Genomic DNA, 14,688 nt, shown 5'->3' with positions numbered 1-14,688 from the left:
AGCTTCTGGGACATCACACCACCTCTTCTCAGAATGCAGAAGCAGCTATTATAGGAGGCTGACTGATACAGCACGGAGCTACACAATGATGTGTGACGTAATGTCCCATACAGAGGGGTGAGAGGTGAGGAGCAGGTGCTGCATTACAAGTCTTTTTAAGATAATAGAAGTGCACTAGGCATCTCAGATTTATAGTATATGAGTGCAGGGACAGTACAAACCTTTTTTATCACTATCAAAAGAATCAAAGCACTTATAGTTCTGAACAGAGATAAAATGACAACATTTTTAAAATCTTTTTGCTCATATTTCCTTGCAGGTTTCATGGCAATGGACAATAGGATCTGTAAAGAAGGGTACATAACTTACCTGTAAGACTTCTCCTGAGTATCCCCCATCCTCTGGAATTGTGTGCCCTAACAGTAGCTAGTGTGTTCACTGTAATTTATAGCAGTATTTTGTATGTACATGCACAGCACAATGGGATCAATAGTGCTCCAAAAATAATTCATATCATCATCATCAATAATAATAATAATAATAATAATAAAAACTAATAATAATAACCTAGTGTTTCTTGAATGATGTCAGCCACTTTCACTTTCAAAGCAATGGCTTGTTTTTATGTGTACAGATGAGATCTTTGCACAAAAGCACTAACAACCAGTCTATTTTATAGGCACTTACTTTTCTAATGTCATCTAAAGTGTTGATTTCTGGAGATAAGCCACCATGTACACACAGGAACTGTTGGTTCATTAGAGCAGCCAGAGGAAGGCAGTCAAAGGCATCCATGCAGGCATCATACACTCTTTCTGAATATTTTATTTTACCTTTAAAAAGCATAGTAAAAAAAAATAGACATTAAAAAGCAATAATTGTACGGTCACAAGAGTTCTACAAAAAAGAAAAACAAAAACAAAAAAAAAAAACAAACAAACAAATCTTATGGAAGAAAAGGCAAAAAACAAAAAAACAAATCTTATGAAAAAAAAAGGCAAAAAAAGTTACCTCAGAATAAATCATTATTGCTAATATTTCGGTTTGCATTTGTAATACTGACATATTTTAAAACATTATTTCTAAATACTTTTTATACATGAACAAATAAAAAAAAAATCATCTATTGCCTAAGCAGCAATAAGAAGTTTTTTAATATTCTGAAATCTGGTAACATTTTAACGTTAAAAAAGCCAACATTTTTAAAAGAAAGAATAATCTGCGTACATAGTGAAGCATTTAGACCCAATGAGGCTGCTGTACTTACTGTAAAAATCCATGTCACTATACATGTATAAACTTCAAACTTAAAATAAACATTTTTAAGTCCATTTCACTGTTTAATATTTGCCATGGAAAAAAAAAAGGATAATGCAGCCATCCGTACATGGTTTTATAAGTTAAGCACAGCGTCACCACGGATGACAAAGGTCCCATGGGTCAGTGTAAAACACGTACATCACACGGATGACATGTGTGACACAAACTAGAATTAAATGCATTCAGGAAATGAAAGATTTTTATGTGCTAAAGGTGTGCAAAGATGGTAGGCAGGTAGAAAGACAGACAACTAGATAGCTAGATGATAGATAGATAGATAGCTAGATAGATAGATAAATAGAGGGATAGATAGATAGATAAAGGGATAGACAGATAGATACAGTCATGGCCGAAGGTGTTGGTACCCTTGAAATTGTTCCAGAAAATGAAGTATTTCTCCCATGAATTTATTGCATTACACACATTTTGTTATACACACGTTTATTTCCTTCCCTCAACTTAATATCTGGTTGTACACCCTTTGGAATAAATAACTGCATCATTTCCTATAACCATCAACAAGCTTCTTACACCTCTCATTTGGAATTTTGGACCACTCTACTTTTGCAAATTGCTCCATTTCTCTTATACTTGATGGGTGCCTTCTCCCAATAGCAATTTTAAGATCTTTCCACAGGTGTTCAATGGGATTTAGATCCGGACTCATTGCTTCCACCTCAGAAGTCTCCAGCACTTTGTTTCCATCCAGTTGTGGGTGCTTTTTGAAGTATGTTTGGGGATTTGTCCTGCTGGAAGACCCATGACCTGGGGCGCAAACCCAGCTTTCTGACACTGGGAACTACATTGTGACCTAATATTCTTTGGTAATCTTCAGATTTCATGACGCCTTACTTACAGTCAAGGCACTTAGTGCCAAAGGCAGCAAAACAACTGTAAATCATCTTTGAACCATCATCATATTTCATTGTAGTTACTGTGTTTTTTTCTTAGTAGACCACATTCCGATTTCGAAGCTAGTATATTTCTCCTATATAGTCACCAAACCTAGTACCCTATGTCTGGCTCTAGCTGCCCCTTCTGCTCAGATCGGCGTTTCATTCCTCCAATGATGGCCGTTGCAGTGGAATAAACCACACCTTCCCTGCCTTTCTTGTGCAATGGGACATGAAAGGAAGGAGAGTCATGATTTAGAGTTACCACTAGACTGCTCATGTCACTGCAACAACTATAACGGAATCAGGAGGAATGGAGGGAAGTGAAGGAGGCACATGGAGGGCACCAGGTAGGGTGAGTATACATGGTAAATGTATAGTCATTTTCAGTTCTATGGTGGAGAGCCACATTGAAGAGTAAAATCTAGTCAGAATTATCTGTAAACAAAATAAACAAGATTGATCACGTTTGTCCAAGTATGATAACAGACCTCCACTAACACCCTTCATACAGAACAGACTAACATTGTCAGAACCCACCTATATGGTCATGTTCGGCCAAAAGTCATAGAATCAGAGAATGGTAGCGTTAGAAGGGACCCCAAGGGACATTGGGTCCAACTCCCTGCGAGTGCAGGTTTTCCTAAATTATCCAAGCTATATGTTTATCCAGCCTTCTGCCTGAAGATTTCCATTGATGGAGCGCTCACTACCTCCATACTTATGTGTATGGGGGCCCTGGACAGATGATTCTCAGGGAAGATAAGGATCTAACATGTCCAGTTGTGGACTGCCAATCCTTTTGTTCTTCCTGAGATAAGCCATGACCAGAGATGTCAGGCAGCAGCTCTCTGATAGAGAACATTGGAAAGCTGCCCAGAGGAAGATACTTACCGGCCAAATGATCGGCCGAATCACTGTTTGGCTGACATCTACATTTGTTGTAAGGGGCTTTTAATTATAGTATCAAATGTTTCTATCAAATCATTCAGCACTGCACATAAATTTCAGTTATTAAAAACCTGACAACATCCTTATCAGAGGGCCAAGAAACCTAACATCAGGTTCCGTAGAGAAATTGTCACATACAGCAGAAAGGATGCAACTAAAAATCTGTGATATTCCTCCAAATGCCACCTTACCTCTTTGATGAAGCGGCTGGCTTCACGGCCGCGGGCCGCGAAACGTACGTCAGGGAATCTCCCACCGCTTCACACAACGGTAATGTTCTGTTAATCTGTTCTGGTTATCTGCTCTTTAGTCATGTATTTCTCCTGTGCGCTTTACAACGGATCTTCCTTTGGGAGATCCCCCTATTGCAATTTCTCTTCTTGTGAATTCACATTGCTGAACCTCTGGATCAGTTTCTTACATATACTATTGGCATTTGGATTTTCCTAGCCATTCAATGTTGATAGTTAACTGATCTATTTTCCATTTTGTGTATAGTATCAACTACCCATATAACTCTAAATGGTTGGACTGTTTTCATGGTACAATATACACATTTTTTCTATGACTATTTTCAGCAATGTGAATTAGGTATTAATTCATATAGGGCTATATTTATGCACATGGTCACTTTATTACCCTTCTAGCTGAATTGCACTTTTATTACAACCGCCCAGTTGTTTGATCCCCTTGTCCTCTTGTATACACATCCCTTGTATTACATTTCTAAAAATAATTTATGCACTGTGCACTTTGACTACAAATAAAAATATTTTTTTTATTCAGCAATTTTCTCTCATTGTTCTCCTTTTGCATATATATGGTGTGACATATGTTGGGCTGTATGCGAAGATATTATTAGAAATCGGAAATCGGAAGTCCCGAACTGTTAGAGTGGTAACAACTAAGATTCCCAAAAAACCATACCTAACGAGCAAATTCATTAAAAAGTTGCATACTTACATTCTTGTTTGAAAGTAAAATACTCTGTTAGATGTCTACATTCATGATTCCCGCGGAGTAAAAACAGAGTTTTTGGATATAGAATTTTCAAGGCCCACAAGTACAACACACACTGAAAGAAAAGAAAATATTCACTGAAAGGCTGAAAAAAGCACCGACTCAAAAACCTTATACTGCTTCCCTGTAACATTAACACTTGATCCGGCCGGGGAGCATCCATCAAAATGTCAGGAAATTCACAGCAATACGTCAGTAACACTTGCTTTACTTACATTTTTTTCTAGAATTTAAATCAGTTTTTAGGTTAAAATGTACATTTCTTTTAAAAAAAACTGATCATGTTTTTTTTGTTTAATTTTTAATTACAATGATACAAAACAAATTCCAAAACCTTGCAATTTTTATACTAACAACAGTCTCTAAATGTTTCTCACTTCAAAAGGGATATACTGTATTTTTCAGATTATAAGATGCACTTTTCCTCCCAAAAATTTGGGAGAAAAAAGAAGGATGCGTCTTTTAATCTGAATGTAGCTTACTGGGGTAGTGGGGAGGGGTCGCAGGAGGCCGGGGGAATGCTGGTGAGGTTGTGCAGGGGCTGCCATGGCTGGGCTGGTGGTGCGGTGACTGTGCGGAGTCTGCGGTGGCTGGTGAGGTTGTACAGGGTCTGCGGCGGCTGGTGAGGCTGTGTGGGGTCTGCGTGGTGGGCGGTGACGACAATATAATGCTGCCCGGAGTTGGTACATACACAGATGGAGCTCTCAGCTCAAGCTCTCATCTGCGCACATGCCACCTCCGGCCCATTGATCTCCCAGCAGTGGACTTAAGGAAAATGGCGCTGATGAGATTTCGGCTTGCCATTGAACCGAGAGCTCAATCTGTGCTGACTCCAGGTACTATTTCTTTGAAGTCCTCACCGCCCGCAGCCGCCACTACCGCAGCCCAAGCTTTAGCACGGCTGCCCCAGCACAGCTGCCCTAGCCGCCTCAGCCTGAGCCCCAGCACTAGCACAGCCAACACAGTTTCTGGGACACCCACCGCCCCTAACTCCTCTGACTCTGCTCAACCACCACTGCCGCCCCCTTCGGTAAGACACCATCGGATTATAAGATGCCCCCCCCCCTTTTTTTCCACCTTTCTGTGCTCGGAATTTGGGGTGCGTCTTATAATCTGAAAAATATTGTAATTAAGGTAAGGTAAAAGCTTGTAAACAATAGAAGTGAACAATAAATATAATATTGTGGAGTGGAATGCCCTACCACAAGAGGTAGTAATGGCAGATACTATAACAGCTTTTAAAAAAGGGCTGGATGATTTCCTCAGTACATAACATTGTCGGTTATAAGTGACTTAGGGACAAAATGTAGGACTGGTGGAGGAAGGTTGAACTAGATGGACCTAGGTCTTTTTTTCAACCTAAGTAACTATGTAATAATATGCTCTGATCTGAGAACAGGTCATTGTAAAGGAATGGCAAATAATTCAGCTGTGACCATTGTCTATTGTGAACGATGGCTCATGTACGCAGATATGTTTCCTTTCATTGCAATCCTGCCTGTGATGATAGTAAGACTAATGAAAAGTCACCTGTACAGACAAAGAAATATGAGTCTAGTATTCAGTTTAGTGGTCTGTGAAAAATGGCAGCTCATTTTTTTTTAAAATACATAATTATATAGATAATTGAAAGTAAAAAAAAAAAAAAGTTGAAAATATGCGGAAATAAAAAACAGTTATCGGCAGCACATCGGCTCTTGGAAACCAGTGATGTGCTGCCAATAACTTGGTATTTTACAAACACAATATGATGGTATTAACAATTATTCTGTGAGCGTAGAATGTTCTGCCACCTATTAAAACAGGTCAGTAAAGGACTGCAAATTGGCTTTTATATGGCTGATCGGCGATAGTTTAGTGACTGGATCAACCCATCTGAATGGGCCATAAAAAGGATGTTTGTTACTTTTTGCTTCTGGGTAGTATTGTATGTTTTATAGACTTTGTTAATTGTAGGAGTACAGCTGTGGCCGTAACTCCATTTCTGAGGGCAGAATTGCATGGTCTATGAGTCTTCCTAGGCCAACATGGCACTGCACACAAAGATAAACTTTGCTTACTAGACTCCTTATCAAAGGCCTCTCACCCATTAAACCAGTTCTCCTACCTTGCACTAATGGGGGGCAAAACCCCAAAACGTAGGTCTGCAAATAGAAGTTCTATATATAGATCCTGGGGTCGACAGTGACTTTTAGGATTGCTTCTTCCAGCAGGTGGCACTACAGTACCTCTGTGAACAGGATATGCATTCTGATGTACAACATGGGCGGTAATAAGGGGCAAACACTAATGCACATGCCTAATATAGTTTTATCTGACGAGATAGCTTCTAGTCGTTTGTAATCCATTCATTAAGTATGAAATTGTACTTACTTCAATGCTAAAGTATCCTCTGTCAACGTAATCTCCCAAGAAGAGGTAACGTGTGTTGGCAGGTGATCCCCCGACTTCAAACAATTTCATCAGATCAAAGAACTGTCCATGGATATCCCCACAAACTGCAGAAAAGATAAATATACTTATTATTATATTATTATAGATTATTCGACAAGGTACACAAGTCAATGGGAACCAAAACCAAGTAGGTAATAAATGTAGAATAGTGACATTCTTGTATATATACACGATTGTGCAGCACATTATTGAGGACCTGTCCCTGCTCTTATAACCATTCATCTCTTGTAGATAAGGATTTGGAGGATGCATCTGCAGCATTGTTTCCCAATACATCCAGATTCTACAGGCTTTGAAACAGTTGAGTAATTTCCCTCTGGTGGCCTGAGCAGGAGCGGATAGAGACAGGAGAGGGGCCCTATGCAAGGATAATATATGGGCCTGGTGCTGTCCAATTGGTCATCATCATGCACAATTCCACTTCTTTGGAAGCGGCCTCCTCACCTCTTGGGCATCGGTGAGGATGCACACGTGGCACCAATGATATATCCATACCTCCCAACTTTTGAAGAACAGAAAGACGGACAAAGCATGCGGCACGCGCAGCCACAAATTTTGGCCACACCCCAAACCACACCCATTTGGCAGTGAGGGATATTCAGCAGACGCCCCAGACTGTTCATTCATGCATAGCAGCCAGAACTTTCTCGTATTTATATAAGCGTCCCTATATGACATGTTACTTATTTGTGCCCATAGAGCCGTGTTCACGTTGTATAAATCCTGTGTTTTTTGCTTTCTGCTGCTGTCCACACCAAATTATATAACAATCTTCTCTGATTATTGCATCTTTGCTGCATTTTTTATGCCTTTTCCCCATTATTTCTTGCTTTTTGGTGCAGATTTGAAGCTGCGATTTTAAGTGTTTTTATACTAGTGAAAAGCTTTTATTCTGTTCTTAGTATCTGCAGTTTTCTCCATGCGTTTTTTTAAGCTCCTCAAAGAAACTACTACAGATTAAAAAAAGCACCAAAATGGCAGAGTTCATGAAATCACATCCATTTTGCTTGGACAATTAAAACATATCAGAATACATGTGCAAAATAAAGGAGCAGTAAAACCCGGCATTTACGCTACATGTGAACACGGACTAAATGTCCAAGTCGAGTGGATGAGACGTCATGAAATCTCCGTCCTAAAGACACCACTGAACTGTGCGGTTTTGGTGGGTTTTTTCTCTATAGACTTCTTTGTGGAGCCTGAAAAAACAAATGCAAGCGGAAAAAAAATGCAGTATCATTCTTAAGCGCAGAATCAAAGCTTTTCTGTAGTATTAAAATGCATTAACAACCTGGATTCACATCTGCACCAGAAATGTATCAAATATCAGAGAAAACGACTAAAAGACACAGCAAACACACAATAATTAGATAAGATTGTTATTGCATGGCGTGCTGAGGACACCTACAGAAAAAACGCAGCATTTACATTACATATGAACACAGCCTCAGTGATAAATGTTTATTACAATTCTTATGGGTTTCAATAGAGAAAAATAATCAATTCCGAGATTTCTTTGCCATTTACCGATCCCCATCAATAATCTGATCGCTGCGTTGTTCGGGTCGTTACGATTACAGGGACAACAAATATGTCCATGTTATTTGCTGATTTGTGATGTTTATTATTTTTTAAAAAAGCAGAATAAAAATTACATTATTCCATTTTTTTGAATTATTGCTAGTAATTTTATTAGAAGAAACAACATTTTTCCTCTCCTAAATTACAGACCCCAGAGATGCTCTGCACTGTACAATGGAGCTCTGTGTCCTGTGTAATTAGAAGCTGCATTGCAGGTGCATCTATGTAAAATCCTTCCTTCAACATCATCAAAGCTGGTGGCTCAACAGCTAGGACAGCTATGGCTGCTGTTATGTGTTTGAAAGTTAATTCCAAGGGGGTGGTGAAAAATAAAATTATATTTGTCATTTTTTTTCTCATGTCTTTTTAGTAGTTTTATGGGAACAAAAGAATCTGACTTATTCCTTGAGCTACATGGAAATGTAGTGTATATCTACCTATATCTCTATATAGCTGAATAATTTGCCTCTCGCTTCTCTGCTTGCAAAATACAAGTCAAGATTACCAACTCCTCAATGGTAGAGCTGCTGCCTATGGACAAAGAGCTCACAAGCTAATGAGTTCTAGCCCCGTCCCGGGAAATCCGAACAGAAGAGAATTTAACTTATGCACTGCTCTTCTTGAGTTAATTTATTCACTGGACTGAGGGGAGGAGCCGTGACAAGAGCTGTGAACAGTGGGACTGTGGGAGAGAGCCCTCAAATCAGGACAGTCCCACTTTATCCAGGACGGTTGGGAGGTATGGTATATCCGCCCTTGGAGTTACAGAGTGAAAAGGTGCTCCCATATGTTAAAAACATGCTATAAGTATGCTTATACAAATCAGAGTGAAGAGGGGGTTAATGCCGCGCATCAGCCAAAATGAAGATGTAGCACGTTGATGTTATAAACGTATTCTTTTATTCCATCGGTCTACGCGTTTCGAGGATACACCTCTTCTTCAGGACCAGTGCATCAACATAGTATAGCATAAATGAAGATGTCAGACATATATATATGTTATATATATGTCTGACATCTTCATTTATGCTATACTATGTTGATGCACTGGTCCTGAAGAAGAGGTGTATCCTCGAAACGCGTAGACCGATGGAATAAAAGAATACGTTTATAACATCAACGTGCTACATCTTAATTTTGGCTGATGCGCGGCATTAACCCCCTCTTCACTCTGATTTGTATGCACATCCTTGTGGGGCTGCAGCAGACGCCTTCATCCTATGCTCTATCAGTGGTTGTGACTATCTCACAACCTTTTCAGGTGAGTGTATTTTTCCTGATCTACCTCACTGATCTGTTGGTATTACACTATCAGCGCTCCTTATTTTTCAGTTTATAAGTATGCTTACTGAGAACCTTACAGCAAATTCATGCTGCATGTACCATGGGCAGCTTGGATCAGACCCTGGTTACATCTTTCACCCTTGGATGCTTTATTCTGAAACGCTGCAGCTTTTCAGAGAAAACTTGCATTTAAGAGCCAGCTGCGAACAATACCACTAGGATGACTAGCCCGAGATAGGACCCCGTGGAATTTGCCAACCTCGATCCTCTTCATTAAAAGGACTATACTTATAGAAACTCATAAGGAGAGAACTGTCAAGTTTAAGAGATCAGGAAGTAGGAAGACTGCTGGGGACCTGTTTCAGACTATTCATTTTAGTTGTGTTGTACCTAAATAGCTTTTAAATGCATGCTTTCCATTGAAGGGAACCAGTCACAAGGAAAAATGCTATTAACCTGCAGATACAGGGTTAATAAACAGGTTTATAGCATTCGGAACCTGCACAACACCTGCTATATCAAACCCCACTGCAGGGAGGAAATTAAATTGAATCCTTCTGAAGAATTCCCGTTTCAGTCACAGGAGCGGCGCCGGCACTGGTTCAGATACCGCTCAGTGTATAGAGAGAGTCGGCTGTAACCGCCCTCATGCACTGACTGAGAGACGCTCAGCATTAGGCTATGTGCGCACTAGAGATGTGAAGTTTCTCGAGAAAATCTTCTCGAGAAACTTCTGGGAGTGAAGATTTGCTGAACTCCGGAAAAAATCCGCGGCAAAACCGCATGCGGATTTACCGCGGATTTGCCGCGGAATTGCCGCGATTTTCCCGCGGGTGGTTCCCTGCGGATTTTTGCAGGCTGTACTGCAGAAATCCGCGGGATACCTGCGGATTTAATGGACATGTTCATTTTCTCAAGAAAGTTTCTCGAGAAATTTCCGCACCGAAACTTTCTTGAGAAAAATCCGCACCAGTGCGCACAGCTTTTTTTTTTTCTCATAGAATTTCATGGGAAATGTCTGCACAAAGATTGCAGACATTTCTCAAGAAATTTCCGCGGCAAATCCGCGGGTAAATCCGCGGGTATTTTGCTCTAGTGCGCACATAGCCTAAGAACCAGTAGAACCAGATGTAGATGGACATAGTTTAGGGTCACTTAGATATTTCCTTGTTTTTTAAAGAAAAGCTTCACTGAAAAAAATGTGCTAACATTAATTTAAACAGAAATACACGCTATACATTGTTAATGTTGTAAATGACAATTCTAGCTGCAAATGTCTGTTTTTAACGCAATATCTACATAGGTGTATACAGGCCCATTTCCAACAACCACAACTCTAGTGTTTTAATGGTGTTTCCTAACTATGTCAGATGGCTAATGGATGTTTAGAAATCCTTTGAAAACCCTTGTGCAAGTATGTTAGCACAGCTGAAAACAGTTTTGCTGATTAGAGAAGCTGTAAAACTGACCTTCCTTTGAGCTAGTTAAAAATCTGCAGCATTACATTTGTTGGTTCTATTAAACACTCAAAATGGCCAGAAAAAGAGAACTTTCATGTGAAATTCAACAGTCTATTCTTGTTCTTAGAAGTGAAGGATATTCCATGAGAGAAATTGCTAAGAAACTAAAGATTTCCTACAACGGTGTGTACTGCTCCCTTCAGAGAAGAGCACAAATAGGCTCTAACCAGAGTAGAAAGAAAAGTGGGAGGCCCCGCTGCACAACTTAGCAACAAGACAAGTACATTAGAGTCTCTAGTTTGAGAAATCGATGCCTCACAGGAAAAAAGGGATTTTGAATAAGGAAGGCTATCACTCCATTTTGCAATGCCATGCCATACCCTGTGGACAGCGCTTCATTTGAGCCAATTTCTTCCTACAACAGGACAATGACCCAAAGCACACCTCTAAATTATGCATGAACTATTTAGGGAAGAAGCAGGCAGCTGGTATTGTATATGTAATGGAGAGGCCAGCCCAGTCACCAGATCTGAACCCTACTGAGCTGTTGTGGGAGCTGCTTGACCATATGGTACACAAAAAGTGCCCATCAAGCCAATCCAACTTGTGGGAGGGTCTTCTGGAAGCATGGGGTGAAATATCTCCAGATTACCTCATCAAATTAACAGCTACAATGCCAAAGGTCTGCAAAGCTGGAATTGCTGCAAAGGAGCATTCTGTGCCGAAAGCAAAGTTTGAAGAAGAAAATTATCATTTCAGGTAAATTCATTATTTCTAACCCAGTGAATGTCTGGACTATATTTTCTATTCATTATGCAACTCATTTGATAAAATAAAAGTATGATTTTTCATGGAAAAGACAAAATTGTCTGGGTGACCCCAAACTTGTGAACTGTAGTGTATATATTACACACACACACACACACACACACACACACACACACACACACACACACACACACATTTTCAAATAAAAAATAACATAAAAAAATTAATGTATAACATGAACTTTTGAAATTAGAAAGTTTGAGGAGAGAAAGCACATTGTAACAAGACATAGTATTTACATAGCTCTTTTATTGTTTAGATCTTGAGACATTCAAGGGATTCATTGCTGCTCTCAGCTCACTATTATATGATAGACAATTGTTACCTAGAATATCTCTCTCCATCTAACATGCATTAATGCATTTTATATCCAACAGTCTTTATCTGTCCAATATCTAGCTATTTAATATATTTCTACTTAATATCGATCTTTCTAATAAGAGACCACGACTGAATATTTCCAACATTGGATGGTCTTCTTTATTTAACTAATCTTCCTACTCAGCCGCATTAACCAGATTAGATCACCAACAAAGGCAGGTAAGTGAAAGGAGCTTTCAGTGTTTTGATAGCAGCTACCCCAAGTGACTCCTGAAAACAATTAGTGCATGCAGACAAAAATCCAAACGCACTGCAATAAACTGCCTTCTGTGATTTAAAAGCCCTTAAAAAGCCACAGGGAATATTAGGCAGAACAGCAGCAGCAGAAATGTGCACATTTACTGTGCTTTCAACAAGCCATCTCATGTTTAATACACAACTGCCTTCTTTCGTGAGAACTGTCATGACCTCTTGTGTCGCACAGCTAGGGCTTCACTCCGCAGTCTCAAAGGTTCAAACTGACATTACAAATAATATCCTTCTATTCACGAAGTATGAGAATGTTATATGGTTGTTATCATGAGATTACACATCAAACAGCTCATGGAAGACACTAAAATTCACCAGTATCTCCTTGACTTAAAGGGAAGGTGTCGTCAAAAAAAAAAAAAAATTTCAATAACTCAAAAAATGTAAAGTATTAATGTTTTGTTTAAATATTATTTGTTTTTAATTGAGCAAAATATAAAAAAAAAAAAAAAAAAAAGTTTGATATTTTCCACTGTTAAACACTAGGGGGAGCAGCTGCTGAAATCCTACAGAAATCCCACTGTAATAATAGCCTGGATTACAGCTGCAGTAAAGTGGGCAGAATCTGCTCTCCTGTGTGTGATGTCACAGCTCCCCCTCCCAACCTGAGTGTTTCCAACAGATAAGAGAGAATAAAATGTAGGGACACAGTGTGGAGCCATTTTGTTGGTGACCAGAAATGTCTAAAGTGTCACCAAGGACAGCAGGAGTATCACACAGGATAGGATTAGATACAGCAACTCAGCAGACAGTGTCACACGAGACAGGATTAGATACACAGCTCAGCAGTCAGTATCACACAGGAGAGGATTAGATACACGGCTCTGCAGTCAGTATCACACGGGATAGGATTAGATACACAGCTCAGCAGACAGTATCACACAGGATAAAATTAGATACATGGCTCAGCAGTCAGTATCACACGGGATAGGATTAGATACACGGCTCAGCAGTCAGTATCACACGGGATAGGATTAGATACACAGCTCAGCAGACAGTATAACACAGGAGAGGATTAGATACACGGCTCAGCAGGCAGTATCATATAGGAGAGGATTAGATACACAGCTCAGCAGGCAGAATCACATAGGAGAGGATTAGATACACAGCTCAGCAGATAGTATCACACAGGATATGTTTAGATACAGCAACTCAGAAAAGAGTATCACACAGGGTAGGATTAGATACTGTCTGCTGAGTTGCTGTATCACACAGGAGAGGATTAGATACACGGCTCAGCAGACAATATCACATAAGACAGGATTAGAGGGAGAGCGGGTGGGTGACAGTGGAGACAGTAGCAGCGGCAGAGGGGGGGAGGGGCGCCGGTACTCACATGCTCTGCATGCATACAAACAAACACAACACACAGCTCTGCTGCATGGACGCCAGCGGTGGGGGGAGTGCGGGGCTGGGGGGAGGGGGCGTCAGTGGAGATGGTAATCCACTGCTGAACGCCGCTCCAGCTGTCGGTAACGTTACTGTTCTAGGATCTGTTAGGATGATGGTACTGCTTGGTCTTTCAGATCCTGGCTGTAGGGGAAAAATGCAGCCCAGCTGAAAGCGTGGGCTATGGAAAAATGGCTGCTGAACACACCCACGGCTGTGAATTGGGCAGCCCACATAGGTGTTACCATTTCAGTTATAATAGAACTAAAGGGGTCGGAATCCGACTACTATCGCCTATGTCCATGAGGTGCTGTAAATTGAGCTTGCACTGTTGTGCTAAAACTTGGAATGTAAAATGGCAGCCCCCATTGCCAGCTTTCCAGCATTAGAAAAACTTAAAGACATCTTTATTTAAAGCAAGATAACATTATAACTGCATGTTATCTTACAAGTGATCATTGTTTGGATTATATAAATCCACGACACCTTCCCTTTAAAAGTATATATATAAAAGTGTAAATACCCTTTTAGGCTGCAGTCTTTAGCCTCCCTGTGGCCTCATTCACATGTCCACGTGGCACATACGTGTGGTATCTGTTTTTTTTCCACGGAGATCACATGTATCTATTATAATCTGTGGTGCTATTCACATGTATGTGAAAGAAAAAAAAACAGACGTAGGGTTTTTCCCGGCCACAAGAATAATAAGCGCCAGTACAAGGGTCCATGATAAACAAGTATAGCAAACGATTGGAATCAATGCATCATCCATGTGCTTAAATGTGTTTAAAGGCGTTGTCAAGTTTAAATCCATAAGTCTGCAGTCATTCTGTCACTCTACGTGACTGCAGACTTATGGATCCTCACATCGCACTCAA

At 40.1% G+C, this 14,688-nt stretch overlaps 1 protein-coding gene across 2 annotated transcripts in view; it reads right to left on the bottom strand.

Annotated features, from left to right (window-relative positions):
- Positions 1-14,688, bottom strand: part of PPP3CA (protein phosphatase 3 catalytic subunit alpha) — a 348,928-nt gene that overhangs the window by 94,723 nt on the left and 239,517 nt on the right. For both annotated transcript variants that reach the window (XM_075350740.1, XM_075350748.1), the window contains exons 3-5: positions 6,558-6,682; positions 4,128-4,239; positions 688-833 (exon numbers count right to left, since the gene is read on the bottom strand). In XM_075350740.1, the coding sequence (XP_075206855.1) occupies positions 688-833; positions 4,128-4,239; positions 6,558-6,682 (383 nt within the window). The remainder of the gene's footprint in view (positions 1-687; positions 834-4,127; positions 4,240-6,557; positions 6,683-14,688) is intronic.

This window comes from Anomaloglossus baeobatrachus, chromosome 1 (assembly GCF_048569485.1).
Source record: "Anomaloglossus baeobatrachus isolate aAnoBae1 chromosome 1, aAnoBae1.hap1, whole genome shotgun sequence".
NCBI lineage: Eukaryota > Metazoa > Chordata > Amphibia > Anura > Aromobatidae > Anomaloglossus > Anomaloglossus baeobatrachus.
The sequence above is the reverse complement of the archived record's forward strand: the minus strand, read 5'-3'. Positions and strand labels throughout refer to the sequence as shown.